This window comes from Canis lupus, chromosome 5 (genome assembly GCF_011100685.1).
Source record: "Canis lupus familiaris isolate Mischka breed German Shepherd chromosome 5, alternate assembly UU_Cfam_GSD_1.0, whole genome shotgun sequence".
Classification (NCBI taxonomy): domain Eukaryota; kingdom Metazoa; phylum Chordata; class Mammalia; order Carnivora; family Canidae; genus Canis; species Canis lupus.
Genome location: NC_049226.1, coordinates 80,969,451 through 80,984,330, shown reverse-complemented (window position 1 = coordinate 80,984,330; position 14,880 = coordinate 80,969,451). Strand labels below are relative to the sequence as shown.

The 14,880-nt window shown below is 37.1% G+C and overlaps 1 protein-coding gene across 2 annotated transcripts in view; it reads left to right on the top strand.

The window, feature by feature from the left end:
* SNTB2 (syntrophin beta 2) overlaps nucleotides 1-14,880 on the top strand; it is a 115,868-nt gene that overhangs the window by 60,306 nt on the left and 40,682 nt on the right. For both annotated transcript variants that reach the window (XM_038538488.1, XM_038538489.1), the window contains exon 3: nucleotides 9,620-9,830. In XM_038538488.1, coding sequence (XP_038394416.1) covers nucleotides 9,620-9,830 — 211 coding nt within the window. The remainder of the gene's footprint in view (nucleotides 1-9,619; nucleotides 9,831-14,880) is intronic.

Genomic DNA, 14,880 nt, shown 5'->3' with positions numbered 1-14,880 from the left:
AAATAAGAGGATGATTGCAAAATTGGCATAGTAAGCTTTCACTATACTATGATTTCATGTGCCATTTGTGTCCTATGACCTTAAATAAATCCCTTAATTTCTCTGTCCTATTTTCTCTGTTTGTAAAATGGACATAATAATGTTTGCTCAACTAGAGTCTTTTAGAACTACTTCAAGGATAAATAAGATAATATCTAGAAAATCACTTGGAGCTCTTTGATCCTTAAATTTATCTCAGCTCTGTCTCAGGAAGATGTCATGACAAGTAACACAGCTGCAACATTTAAAGCCATGGAAAAAAACAATCCATTGCAGGAACAGTAAAAATAAGTTTTGTTAGGACATCTGTGAGCAAAACATTTATCAAGTTGCAGCTTTATATAACTGACCATATTTCTATTTGGAAATTTTAATCTTCAACATAGTCTCTTGTAAAACTCAGAGCAAGAAATAGGCCTAAATGTTCCCTAATGTGGAAAATACTTATTCTGTTCTTTAAGCCGTTGGTGGGCATGTGGTTTCCCAACATTCTTTACTTTTTTCCTAACGTTTTATTGTAAAAGATCTTCCACGTAAAGCAAGGTCAAAAGAATTCTATAGTCAACATTCATTTTCTCACCACCTAGAGTCAACCGTGAACATTTTACTATACCTGCTTTTTTTTTTTTTTTAAGATTTTATTTATTTATTCATGAGAGACAGAGAGAGAGAGAGGCAGAGACACAGGCAGAGGGAGAAGCAGGCTCCATGCAGGGAGCCCGATGTGGAACTCGATCCCGGGTCTCCAAGATCAGGCCCTGGGCTGAAGGCTGCACTAAACCACTGAGCCACCCGGGCTGCCCCTATACCTGCCTTTTTTTTTTTTTTTTTTAAGGTTTATTTATTTATTATGATAGGCATAGAGAGAGAGAGGCAGAGATACAGGAGGAGGGAGAAGCAGGCTCCATGCCGGGAGCCTGACGTGGGACTCGATCCCGGGACTCCAGGACCACGCCCTGGGCCAAAGGCAGGCGCCAAACCGCTGAACCACCCAGGGATCCCCTATACCTGCTTTTTTAAAAATTTATTTTAATTTTTATTTTTAAAAATATTTTATGTATTTATTCATGAGAGACCGAGAGAGAGAGGCAGAGACCCAGGCAGAGGGAAGAGCAGGCTCCATGCAGGGAGCCTGATGTGGAATTCGATCCCAGAACCCTGGAATCACTACTTGAGCCAAAGGCAGACACTCAACCACTGAGCCACCCAGGCGTCCCTACTATACCTGTTTTAGCACAAGTTGACCCATTTGTCTATCTGTCACTCCATTTTAATTTTTCTTGATACTTTTCAGAGTGAATTGCAGACATTAATATATTTCCGTTTAAATAAGCATGCATATAAATAAGTATGCATATAAATAAGTAGATTAAGCATGCATATAAATAAGTAGATTTTGGTGTTTCACTGTAGTTTTTTTTTTCTTTTGAGGAAATATTTACAGATAATAAAATGCACAAATCATACACTTTGACAAATGCATACAGTTATGTAACACAAGCCTATCAAGATGTAGAACAAAAAAAAAAAAAAAAAAGATGTAGAACATTACCATCACCCTGGAAAGTTTTCTTGTGCCCCTTCTCAGTCAATTCCCTCTCTCACCTTCAAAGGCTATTACTGTTCTGACTTTCTACTACAGATTAGTTTTAACTATTCTGAAACTTCATATGAATGCAATCATAGATACTATTTTGAGGTAGAATTCTTTTACTCAGCATAAGGTTTTTGAGATTCATTTATCTTTTTTTTTTTTTTAAGATTTATTTATTCATGAGAGACACACAGAGAGAGAGAGGCAGAGAGACACAGGCAGAGGGAGAAGCAGGCTCCATGCAGGGAGCCCCACGTGGGACTTAATCCCAGGTCTCCAGGATCACACCCCGGGCTGAAGGCGCCACTAAACCGCTAGGCCACTGGGGCTGCCTGAGATTCATTTATCTTACTGCATATATCAGTAGTTATTTCTCTTTTATTGCTGAATGATACTGTGTTATATGAATATATCACAATTCAGTTATGTGTTTTTGCATTGATGGAAACTATTTTTAGTTTTTTATCTTTTTTTTTTTTAAGATTTTATTTATTTATTCATAGAGACACAGAGAGAGAATGAGAGGCAAAGACACAGGCAGAGGGAGAAGCAGGCTCCATGCAGAGAGCCTGATGTGGGACTTGATCCAGGGTCTCTAGGATCACCCACGCGGGCTGCAGGCGGCACTAAACCGCTGCGCCTCCGGGGCTGCCCTATTTTTAGTTTAGAGTTAATAAAGTTACTATTAATATTTTTGTAGAACCCTTTGTAGGCATACATTTTCATTTTTCTTTGGTAAAGTCTTAGGTGTAGAATTGCTGGGTAAAATAGTTTAGTTTTCTGGGGCGCTTATGTGGCTCAGTGGGTTAAGCGTCCAACTCTTGATTTCAGTCCAGGTCATGATCTCAGGGTCATAGGATTGAGCCCCGAGTTGGGCTCCTTGCTCAGTGGGAGTCTGTTGGAGATTCTTTCTTTCCCTTTCCACTCCTCACCATCCTGCTCTCTCAAATAAATAAATAAATCCCTTAAATAAAAGTTTCGTTTTCTAAATGCCAGTCTTTTTTCCAAAGTGATTGTGCCATTTAAATGAATACTGTTATTAATAAGTTAAATACACCAGCAGCGCATGAGAGATTGCGTTGTTCCACATCCTCACCAACATTGGTGGTGTCTTTTTAATATTAACTACTCCAGTGGAAAGTAGTAGAATCTCTTTGTGAATCATCTTTCATCTTGATATAAGGGTTTCACTTTTTTTTTTTTTAAAGATTTTATTTATTTATTCATGAGAGACACAGAGAGAGAGAAGCAGAGACACAGGCAGAGGGAGAAGCAGGCTCCAGGCTGGGAACCCGATATGGGACTCGATCCCCGGTTCCCAGGATCACGACCCCGGGCTGAAGGCCACGCCAAACCGCTGAGCCACCCAGGCTGCCCAGGGTTTTACTTTCTAAACCAAAAATTTACTTGACCTGAGAGGGAAACATCTTTTTTTCTGTTTTACTACTTTGATCTAGTTTCAGTGTCTAGAGCTGAAAAAAAGTGCTGACCATCAGAATAAGTAAGGAGGAGGAGGAAGTTTGTTCTCTTCTTCCAACTTGAGTTTTCAAGACTTCACTAGGCATTCTCATAGTTCTAAGCTGTTCATTGTGGGAAGTGAAAGCTAATTAAGTAATGATGAAGTCCAGAGAAAGAACATGCGCCCATTCCTTCACAAATAGCACTGTGGGCAGTGTGGAGTTTAGCAATGACAAGGTGTTCTTAAGTGCTGCTTTCCAGAAATATAAATGTTAATTTGAGCTGGTTCACAAAGTCTTGGTCATCCTCATATTGGCTATTTCTCATTTAAAAGGTAAATTTTGGCTTTCTGAAATATTAAAACAATATGATTATTATTAAATATATAAGATATGTCGAAGACAACTAAAAGGAGAAACAGGCTAGACTTACAGAATCCTGTTTCGGTGTACCTAAACATTAATTTGATTCATCTGATCAAAATGTGCTTGTATTTCTCAGGAAATCCTCAGTGGTTTGACTAGTGGCCAAAACTCTTCACATTGTAGCTGTCTCCTCCTCTCTCCCATGGGCCCAAACAATTACTGGCAGACTGCCTTCAGATTTTTATTAGCAGAGTTTTCATTTGAATTTTTCTTTTAGAACAGCACTAGACTTTCTGAAATACTTTGCCCCCTTTATCAGTTGTGGGGCTCCTTCTCCAAAGGCAAAGTCTTCTGGATCCTAGAATCATCACTCCTGTTTTAGAGTTTCTTTTCAGTGTCTTATAAATTAATATTCTATTTCACAGTCCCTTCTTAAGAAACTTAAATTTCTCTTTCATGAAAAATTGGTGCTCCTGCCTTGTGAACTAATTTACTGTCAATTTTCATCGTTTTCTAGCCTAGAGGTCCTGTTGTCTTATCCTATTTAATCAGGTTTAGTTTTATTTTATAACAGATTTATTTTCCATTCTTCTGGTTATTAATAACTAGGATCTTTGACATCAAGATTTTCAGAGTTTAGACTGTGTCAAAGGAGTCTGAGAGACTGTCCCAGAAACTGTATGAAGTGTAAAGGCATTTTCAGAAGGTGGAACGTTTTGTGCCTAGAGAAGGATGAACAGATTCCTATCTTTAGTACTAAGTAGGTCAGTAGGAGGAGTGAAAGAAATTTTTCATCATGGTTTTGCGACTGAACTTTTTAGCATGTGTTTAAAGGATGTTAAGCTGGTTATAGTGGCCAAAGCAACCCAGTGGAAATAAATAGCCCCAAACAACTAGCTTGATATGGGGACTGAATTCAGGATATCACTGGCTCTTTTCAGTTTAGTGGGATAAGGGTGGATATGAATCTTTTGCTGGGTTGAGGGTGGAGCAGTCACTGAGTGCTGGGTGTGGGGAATGCTGGAACAGACTTGCAGCCAGCTTCTCTATTTTAGCTATGTGCTTTACTCCCACTCCCAGAGTTAACTCATGCTCTAATTCCCCATCCTATTCAGGATTCTGCAACATGGATTGACTGGGATTTCACTCCTCACTTTTCTTAGGTCTGCTAAGTCATTTAACTCCTCTGTCTGCTTGCCAGCTTCCATAATTTTGTTGTAGTTCCCCCTCCCCCGGCTGATCCTCTTCCCCCAAATAAATAAATAAATAAAATCTGAAAAAAATAAAAAACATAAAAATGGGCAACAGATCTGTACACCTTAGCAAAGAAGAAATACAGATGGCAAATAATAATATGAAAGATGCTCAACATCACATGTCATTAGGGAATTACAAATTAAAACAATGAGATACCACTACACTTATTAGAATGGCCAAAATCCAGAACACCAACAGCACCAAATGCTGGAGAGGAATGCAGAACGATAGGAACTCCTATTCATTGTTGGTGGGAATGAAGAATGGTACAGCAACTTTGGAAAACAGTTTGGCAGTTTCTTACAAAGCTAAACATAGTCTTAACATATGACCTACTACTTGTGCTCGTTATTTACCCAAAGAAGTTGAAAACTTAATGTTCACACAAAGACCTGCACACCAGTGTTTATAGAAGCTTCATTCAGAATTGCCTAAACTTGAAAGCAGGCAAGAAGTCTTTCAATAGGTGAATGGATAAAAAAAATTGTGTGGTACATCCAGACAATAAAATATTAATCAGCAATAAAAAGAAATGGGCTCTCAAGGACGAAAGACATGGAGAAACCTTAAATGCATATTTCTAAGTGAAAGCAGCCAGTCTGAAAAAGTGACATACTGTATGATTCCATGGAGACAGTAAAATGATTAGTGGTTACCAGAAGTCAGGGCCAGGGCCTGAATGATGGAGGACCAATAGGTAGAGCACAAGGATTTTTAGAGCAGTGAAATTATTACTCTGTAGAATACAGTAATGGTAGATCTATGGCATACTTTTGTCAAAACTTGGAATATACAATACAAAGAGTGAACTGGGATTTTAGTTAATAATATTGTATCATTATTGGCTGGCTCATCAGTTGTAACAAATGGACCACACTAATGCAAGATGTGAATAATAGGGTATATTGTGGAGAGGCAGGGAGGGGTGGTGTTTCAGAGTTCTCTGTACTTCTTACTCAGTGTTTTACATAAACCTAATACTGCTGAAAGAAAAAGTCCATTACATTTTACAAAAATCGCTTTTGGGGTGCCTGAGTGGCTCAGTCAGTTAAGCATCTGCCTTCGGCTCAGGTCATAGTCTCAGAGTTCTGGACCGAGTCCCATATTGGGCTCCCTGCTCATCAAGGAGTCTCCTTCTCCCTCTGTCCCTCCTCTTGCTTGTGCTCTCTTTCTCTGTCTCTCTGTCTCTCTCTCTCTCTCTCTCTCTCGCTGTCTCCCTCCCTTGCTCTCTCAAATAAATAAATAAAATATATTTTTTTAAAAAGCCCCTTTAAGTGTTTATAGTGGGATTTTATTTTATTTTATTAAAGATTTTATTTATGTATTCATGGGAGACACAGAAAGAGAGAGAAGCAGAGACACAGGCAGAGGGAGAAGCAGGCTCTATGCAGGGAGCCCGACATGGGACTTGATCCTGGGCCTCCAGGATCACACCCTGGGCTGAAGGCGGTGCCAAAGCACTAAGCCACCGGGGCTGCCCTATAGTGGGATTTTAGGAAGGAGTTGACTAAATGTGTGTGCTCAGTTGCTATGTTTTATAGGGAGCTCTAGAAATACTGGAAATGCTTTTTCTTCCTAAGATTAGTATAAGTAAGGCGCCTGGGTGGCTCAGTCAGTAGAGCATCTGCCTTTGCCTCAGGTCATGATCCCTGCGTCCTGTGATTGAGCCTCTAGTTGGGCTCTGCTCTCTCTCTCTCCCCCTCTCAAATAAATAAATAAAATCTTTAAAAAAATAGTATAAGCAATAGAGAAAATATACAACAACTTGCTTTGAGTTTGCAGTCACACATTATCTAATAATCCAGCATTGAATTTTATAGATAACTTGTCATTGAGTAACTTTATTTTTTTTTTTAAGATTTTATTTATTTATTCATGAGAGACACAGAAAGAGAGGCAAAGAACCAGGCAGAGGGAGGAGAAGCAGGCTCCATGCAAGGAGCCTGATGTGGGACTCAATCCTGGGAATCCAGGATCACTCCCTGAGTCAAAGGCAGATGCCCAATCACTGAGCCACCCAGGCATCCCCATTAAGTAACTTTAAAATAAGTTTGACTACTTTAATAATAATTTGAGCAGTTTTTCTGGATATTACAATTATTAACTCATCAAAAGAATTAGAAATGATTCTGCCTTTTAGTGCAATATTTTATTGTGTTATTGAGTGTAATATACTGCTTTAAATCTTCCCATAACAAATGTATAGCTATTTTTCTTCTAGAAAATATAACCAGTTTTGTAGCCAATAAATACCTTAAGAATTTTTGTTCATGACAACAAAAATTAATATAGTGAAAAATAACATCAGAAAGAATAGATGTGATAAAATAACATTGAGGGAAAAAAATAAAGGTTAATATGAATAAGCTATTTGTTTCTCTTCCTGTTTCTACTTTTTTTTGTTTGTTTGTTTGTTTTTGTTTTTGTTTTTTTGCCTGTTTCTACTTTTGGTGGGCTTTTAGGATGGAGGAATTCCTTCTGCCTAGAAGTCTATCCTACTGGTGAACTCTCTGGTTTTATCCTTCTTTGGGTCCAATTAAATCTCCCCAGGCCATATCTTTATCTACTGTAATCCATCTTGCATCCCACCACAAGGTTATTTCTAATTAATTTATATTACAGTTTTTAATTGTGGTAAAATACCCATAACATAAAATTTACCATCTCAACCATTTTTAAGTGTATAATTAAGTGGTAGTAAGTATATTTGTACAACAATCTCCAAAAATTTTTAGTCTTGCAAAACTAAAATTCCATACCCATTTCAGAACAACTCCCTATTCTCCCCTCCTCCCAACCCCTGGCAACTACCATTCTAATTTTTATTTCTACGAGTTTGACTACTCTAGATACTTCATATATGTGAACTCATACAATATTTCTCTTTTAGTGACTGGCTTATTTCACTGAACATAATGTCCTCAAGGTCACCCATGTTGTAGCATGTACCAGAATTTTCTTCCTTTTTAAGGCTGCATAATATTCCCTTCTTTGTATAATACCACATTTTAAAATCCATTCCATTGGTGGATATTTAGGTGGTTTTTACCGTTTTTTTTTTTTTTTTTTTTAAGAGAGAGAGGGGCGGGGTGGGGGTAGAGAATCTTAAGCAGATTTTGCACCCAGCACAGAAAAACAAAACAAAAGCAAATAGCTTATGACTTGCTATCTAAAGATTTTTTTTCTTAATAATATGAGCTTTCTAGTATGGGCTCAAGTTTTGACTGTTCCCAGATCTTATTTTATGTTGTGACTCTTTTCTAGAATTTTTTGGCCTTTTGGCCATTGCCTTAGAACTTTGAAGGCATATAAAGCATAGATAGACTAGTGGCTAGCCTTTCAGATAGCTAGGTGACTAACTCCAGTGAGAGGAAGGGGACTAGGTAGGTGAGTCGGTAAGTATGAGGTAGATGTGTTTATAACCTGTTTCAGAGTGTGACACTAGCTGGGTAAGTGTGCCTTGGAGGTGTAGAGGCCTCCATTGCAGTCCTGCTTTTTGCCCCTACCATCTTGCCTCTTTTAGACAAGAAATTCATAGTAGTTATCACAGTCCTTTATAGGAGCATGTATTGTAATCTGTAATTGTATTAATTGTTAAATTTTTGCCGTCTTCATTAGACGGATCATTGGATCTATAGATCAATAGATCCAATGAAGGCAGAGATTATTTTTTTTCTATCTTTTTTCACCACTGTATCTCCATTGTTAGTGTCTCAAAAAATAGCTGGCATATAGTGGGTTCTCAATAAATACTTATTTAAGAAAGGATAGTCTAATGACAGTTGAGATGACAATGTGTATTTGCCATATTAAGTGTGGCAAATTGAAATACATTCCCTTTGTGATCACAAAGGGTTTAGAAATGTGGCAAAAGAGAGGGGCACAAGCTTCAAGGCAGGCATGCTAGTATCCAAGTAAGCTACTTATCTTCTAAAGTAGTATAGGATCGCATGACAGTACTTCAAGGCAGCAAAAACTGTCTTCAGAAAGATGAAAGAATAAAAAGATCTGTACCCAGTCAGTGGCAGTTTTTCAGTTTTTAGCCTACCATGAAAAACACTCCTAAGAGCTTTATCTTTTGTCCATTTTGAAAGATAGATATGTTCACTGTTAGAACACAGAAGTGTATACATCTATTTCATTTATTTATTTGACTTTTTAAACTCATCTTGGCAAAAATTTTGACCAAAACAGAAAACAGTACCCAATAAATTGCTTTCTAAGAAATGTGTTCGATGTATTTGTAGAGAAATTTATCAAATTCCTAAAGGTGACTTTTGAAGTTTGGATTGTTCTCAGTGGGGCATTAACAAATAACAGGCCTAGAGTTAAAGATCTCTTAACTCTTTTTCTCCTATGACTCAGTGGGTGATTTAACCATGTAATTTTACCCAGGCCCTAAAAGCAAGTTTCAGATTTTCATAAAAAGTCCTATTCTTCAGTTATTTTCTCTTTTCTCTATTCCGCATAGTGGAAATTTCAGTTCACTATTTGGCAGTTAGATTTATTTACCTAGCAATATCTTATACCAGAATTTTCTAAGTATTTAAAAAAATATATCAGTTCCTTCTTTACAGTGTGCATATGACATTCAACAAGCATGCTTTCCATTTCTTTGACATGGAAATTAAAGCAAAGCAAGGTGTTTTACCATAGCCCATACAATAGGTTCCTTCATTTTAGGTCATTACATTAACACACTGAAACAGCAGACCCAGCAGTTAGTCTTTCTGATGATTATCTTTCCATATGTGGTTTTCTGTGAAATTGGGCCCGAAGGAATTAAGAGAAAGTATCTCTATTCTGGAATGTAAAATTAAAATAGATTTCCAGTTACATATGTTACACTCTGGCAGGTTTGATAACTTCTGATCTAGCTTTTTTTTTTTTTTCTTTTTCCACACAGATTGATAGAACTACATTCTCCTGATAGCAGAAACACGTTGATCCTGCGCTGCAAGGATACAGCCACAGCACACTCCTGGTTCGTAGCTATCCACACCAACATAATGGCTCTCCTCCCACAGGTGTTGGCTGAACTCAATGCCATGCTTGGTGCAACCAGTACAGCAGGAGGCAGCAAGGAGGTCAAGCACATTGCCTGGCTGGCAGAACAGGTAGGTTGAGAGGCAGGGCAGGGTCTCACTGGGTCACCATTCAGGGCCAAGGTGGTTCCCGCATTTCATATACCTGTAATCTTTATCATGCAGTCAGGTCCTGGATATCTAGCTTGCAGATCTTTTGTTTGTTGATCTTGTGTTTCTCCTCCCTACCATTTAGTTATTTGTTGCTGATTATTACCTCCATCAGAAGAACTGACTGTCATGATAATCATCATCACAAGATAACTAAAAAGAGATTCTTATTACCATCTCTTTCCTTAATGACAGAGGATAATTTTCATGATTTTAGAATAGGATCAGCAAACTTTTTCTGCCATGGGCCAGATAGTGTCACAACTACTTGACTCTGCAGTTGGAACAAGAAAACAGTGGTAGACAGTATGAAAATGGAGAGGTGTGGCTGTGTTTCAATAAAACTTTATTTATAAAAACAGGTACAAGGCTGCATTTGGCCCATAGGTCATAGTTTCACAACCCCTGTTCTAGTCTATTGCCAGAGATTCAGGGACAGAAAGCTTATTCCCTTGTTCTGGGAAAAGTATAAAATACGCAAAATATTTTACAAGCCATTAGCCAAATGTATGGTTGTCTTCCACAATTGAAAAATGAAAAAAGGACATTGGGTAAAAGGAAAGGAAGAACTTAATCCAAATTAGTTTGAATCCCATTTTGACTAAAGGGAGACTTTGAGTATACATGATGTTATGGTACATCCTTTTTCTTTTGGGTCCTTGACGGTCAGCTCGGGCACCAGGAGTTGAAAAAAGAAGACTGGACTGAGGGTTCTAAAATGAGTGTTTTAAGTAGTAGTTCTGGTTTCCACTGCTTTTAGAGCTTTTTAAAAGTTCCTTCATCTCTTTGAATCCTGGTTCCCTAATGTGTGTCCAAAGGGGCTGGGATTATGTCAGTATCAGCACAGGAATATATTGTTCTCTTGTTTTTATTTTGTTTTAACTAGTTTGTGAGGTCTGCTCTCCACCCTCCCCTCCCCCATGTCCCACCTCAACACAGTTCTGATTTGATAAATCTGTGGTGGGGCCTAGCAATCTTGTTTGGTAACTCACCAGGAAATTGTGTAGACCAACACTGGACTCTACTAATCTGTTTTTTCTTTTGAGCTCTGAAATTTTATAAATGTTTCAAATAATAATTATGCTAAGTTAGAACACAGAATTAGCATTGTGATAATTTCTAAGACGCATAATTAGGATAATTAAGCAGGGATCCCTGGGTGGCGCAGCAGTTTGGCGCCTGCCTTTGGCCCAGGGCACGATCTTGGAGACCCGGGATCGAATCCCACATCGGACTCCCGGTGCATGGAGCCTGCTTCTCCCTCTGCCTGTGTCTCTGCCTCTCTCTCTCTCTCTGTGTGTGACTATCATAAATAAATAAAAATTTATTAAAAAAAAAAAGGATAATTAAGCAGAGAAGAAACTAATGAGAATCATGGTATAAGTACCTATGATTTTGAAAGTTTTAGTATGTTAGTTAAATTTATCATTGTTTCTAAATGTTTTAAGTTTTTTATTTTAATTCCAGTATAGTTAACATACAGTATATATTAGTTTCAGATATACAATTAGTTTCAGGTAATTCGGCAATTCTACACATTCCACAGTGCTCATCATGGTAAGTCTACTCTTTAAACCCCATCACCTGTATCACCATCCCCCCATCCACCTCCTTTCAGATAACTATCAGTTTGTTCTCTATAGTTAAGAGTCTGTTTCTTGGAAAATTAATAATGATTCTTCTTAAATTATTCCAAAAAATAGAAAAGGAAGGAAAACTTCCAAATTTATCCTGTAAGACCAACATTACCCTGATACCAAAACCAGATAAAGATATCACTAAAAAAGAGAATGTTAGGCCCAACATACTTAATGAGCATAGATGAAAAATTCTCAGCAAAATACTACCAAACCAAATTCAACAATACATTTAAAAATATCATCACAATATAGTGGGATTTATTCCTGGGTTACAAGGATGGTTTGATATTCACAAATCAATCAATGTCATACATCACATCAATAAGAGAAAGGGTAAGAACCATAAAATCACATCAATAGATGCAGAAGAAAGCATTTGACAAAAAAAAGACAAAAAAAAAAAAAAAAAAAAAAGAAAGCATTTGACAAAGTATGACACTGATTCATGATAAAATCCCTTGACAAAGTAGGTTTAGAGGGAACATATCTCAAAATAATCAAGACCGTATATGAAAAACCCACAGCGAACATCATACTCAATGAATGTCCACTCTCATCACTTTTATTTAACATAGTACTAGAAGTCCTAGCCACAGCAATCAGACAACAAAAAGAAATAAAAGAGATCTGAATTGGTAGGGAAGAAGTAAAACTCACTATTTGCAGATGACAGGATACTCTATATAGAAAACCTAAAAGAGGGCAGCCTGAGTGGCTCAGTGGTTTAGCGCAGCCTACAGTCCAGGGCATGATCCTGGAGTCCCAGGATAGAGTCCCACTTCGGGCTCCCCGCATAGAGCCTGCTTCTCCCTCTGCCCATGTCTCTGCCTCTCTTTCTCTCTCTGTCTCTCATGAATAAATAAATTAAAAATCTTAAAAAAACAAAAAACAAAACCTAAAAGACTCTATCAAAAAACTGCTAGAATGGATAAATGAATTCAGTAAAATCTGCAGGATACAAAATCAGTGTGCAGAAATCTGTTGCATTTCTATACCCTAAAAATGAAGCAGCAGAAAGAGAAATTAAGAAAAAAATCTCATTTACACTTGCACCCAAAATAATAAGATATCTAGGAACAAACCTAACCAAAAAGGTGAAAGACCTATACTCAGAAAATGATAAAACACTGATGAAAGAGATTGAAGATGACACAAAGAAATAGAAAGGCATACCATGCTCCTGGATTGGGAGAACAAATATTCTTAAAATATCTACACTACCGAAAACAATCTACATGTTTAAGCACTCCCTATCAAAATACCAACAGCATTTTTCACTAGAACAAAGAATATTAAATTTGTATAGAACTGCAAAAGACCCCAGATAGCCAAAACAATCTTGAAAAAGAAAGATGAAGCTAGAGGCTTCACAATTTTAGACTTCAAGTTATATTACAAAGCTGTAGTAATCAAAACAGTATGGTACTGACACAAAAATAGACATAGATTATTGAAACAGAATAGAAAATCCAGAAGTAAACCCACAATACATAATCAGTCTTCAACAAAGGAGAAAAGAATATCCAGTGGGAAAAAGAATGTGTCTACAACAAACAGTGCTGAGAAAACTAGACAGCTACATGCAATAGAGTGAAACTGAACCACTTTTTTACATAATACACAAAAATAAATTAAAAATTGATTAAATACCTAAATGTGATACCTGAAACCATAAAAGTCCTAGAAGAGAGCACAGGAAGTAACTTCTCTGACATCGACTATAGCAACATCTTTCTAGATATGTCTTTCCCAAGGCAAGGGAAATAAAAGCAAACATAAACTATTAGGACTTCATCAGAATAAAAAACTTCTGCACAGTGAAGGAAGCAGTCAACAAAACTAAAAGGCAGCCTATTGAATGGGAGAAGATACTGCAAATGACATTCGATAAAGGGTTGGCCAAAATACATAAAGAACTTCAAAAAAAAATAATCCAATTTAAAAATGGACAGAAGACACGAACAGACATTTCTTCAAAGAATACATCCAAAATCCAACAGACACATGAAGAAATGCTCAGCATAACTTTTCATCAGGGAAATGCAAATCAAAACTACAATGAAATATCTCATACTGTCAGAATGGCTAAAGTAAAAAAACACAAGAAACAACAAGTGTTGGTGAGGATGTGTAGATACAGGAACACTTGTGCACTGTTGGTGGGAATGCAAACTGGTGCAGCCACTATGGAAAATAGTATGTAGATTCTTCATATAGTTAAAAATAGAACTACCTTATGATCCAGCAATTGCACTACTGGGTATTTACCCAAGAATACAAGAACACTAATCCAAAAGGTTACATGTACCCCGATGTTTATAGCAACATTATTTACAATAGCCAAGATAAGGAAATAGCCCAAGTGTCCAATGACTGATGAATAAAGAAGATGCGGTATATATACACAATAGAATATTATTCAGCCATAATATTCAGCCATAAAAAATGAAATCTTGACATTTGCAATGACATACACGGGGCTAAACAGTAAATAAGTCAGTCAGAAAAATACCATATGATTTCACTTATATGTAGAATTTAAGAAACAAAACAAAGGGAAAATATGAAAAACAGATCAAGAAACAGACATAGAGAGCAAACTGAAGATTACCAGAGGGAGATGGGTGGAGGGATTGGTTGAATACATGATGGAGATTTAAGGAGGACACTTACCGTAATGAGTACCAGGTGATGTATTGAAATGTTGAATCATATTGTACACCTGAAATTAATATAACACTATGTTAACTTACTGGAACTAAAATAAAATCTTAAAAAATAAGATGTACTTTTTATCCTCAAAAAAAAGTTTTTCTCCTGGTACAACAGTGCCTCTTTTTTTCCTTGTATGTATATATAAATCTCTTCCTCCTCCTCCTCTTCTTCTTCGTCATCATCTTCTTCTCCTCTTTCTTCTCTTTCTTCTTCTTCACCTTGTTTGCCTTTTCCTTCTTCTCCTCCTTCTTTTCCTCCTCCTCCTCCTCCTTCTAAATAATGCTGCTATACGCATGGAGATGCATACATATATCCCTTCAAATTAGTATTTTTGTATTCTTCTGGTAAATACCCAGTAGTTTGATTACTGGATTTTAGGGCAGCTCTATTTTTAATTTTTTGAGGAGCCTCCATATTATTTTCCACAGTGAATGCACCAGTTTGCGTCCTCACCAACAGTGTAAGAGGGTTCTTTTCTTTCTATATCCTTGCAAACACTGTTGTTTCTTACTTATATTTTCTGATTGTAGTTATTCTGACAAGTGTGAGGTGATATCTCACTATAGTTTCAGTTTGCATTTTTCTGATGATGAGTGATATTGAGCATCTTTTTTTGT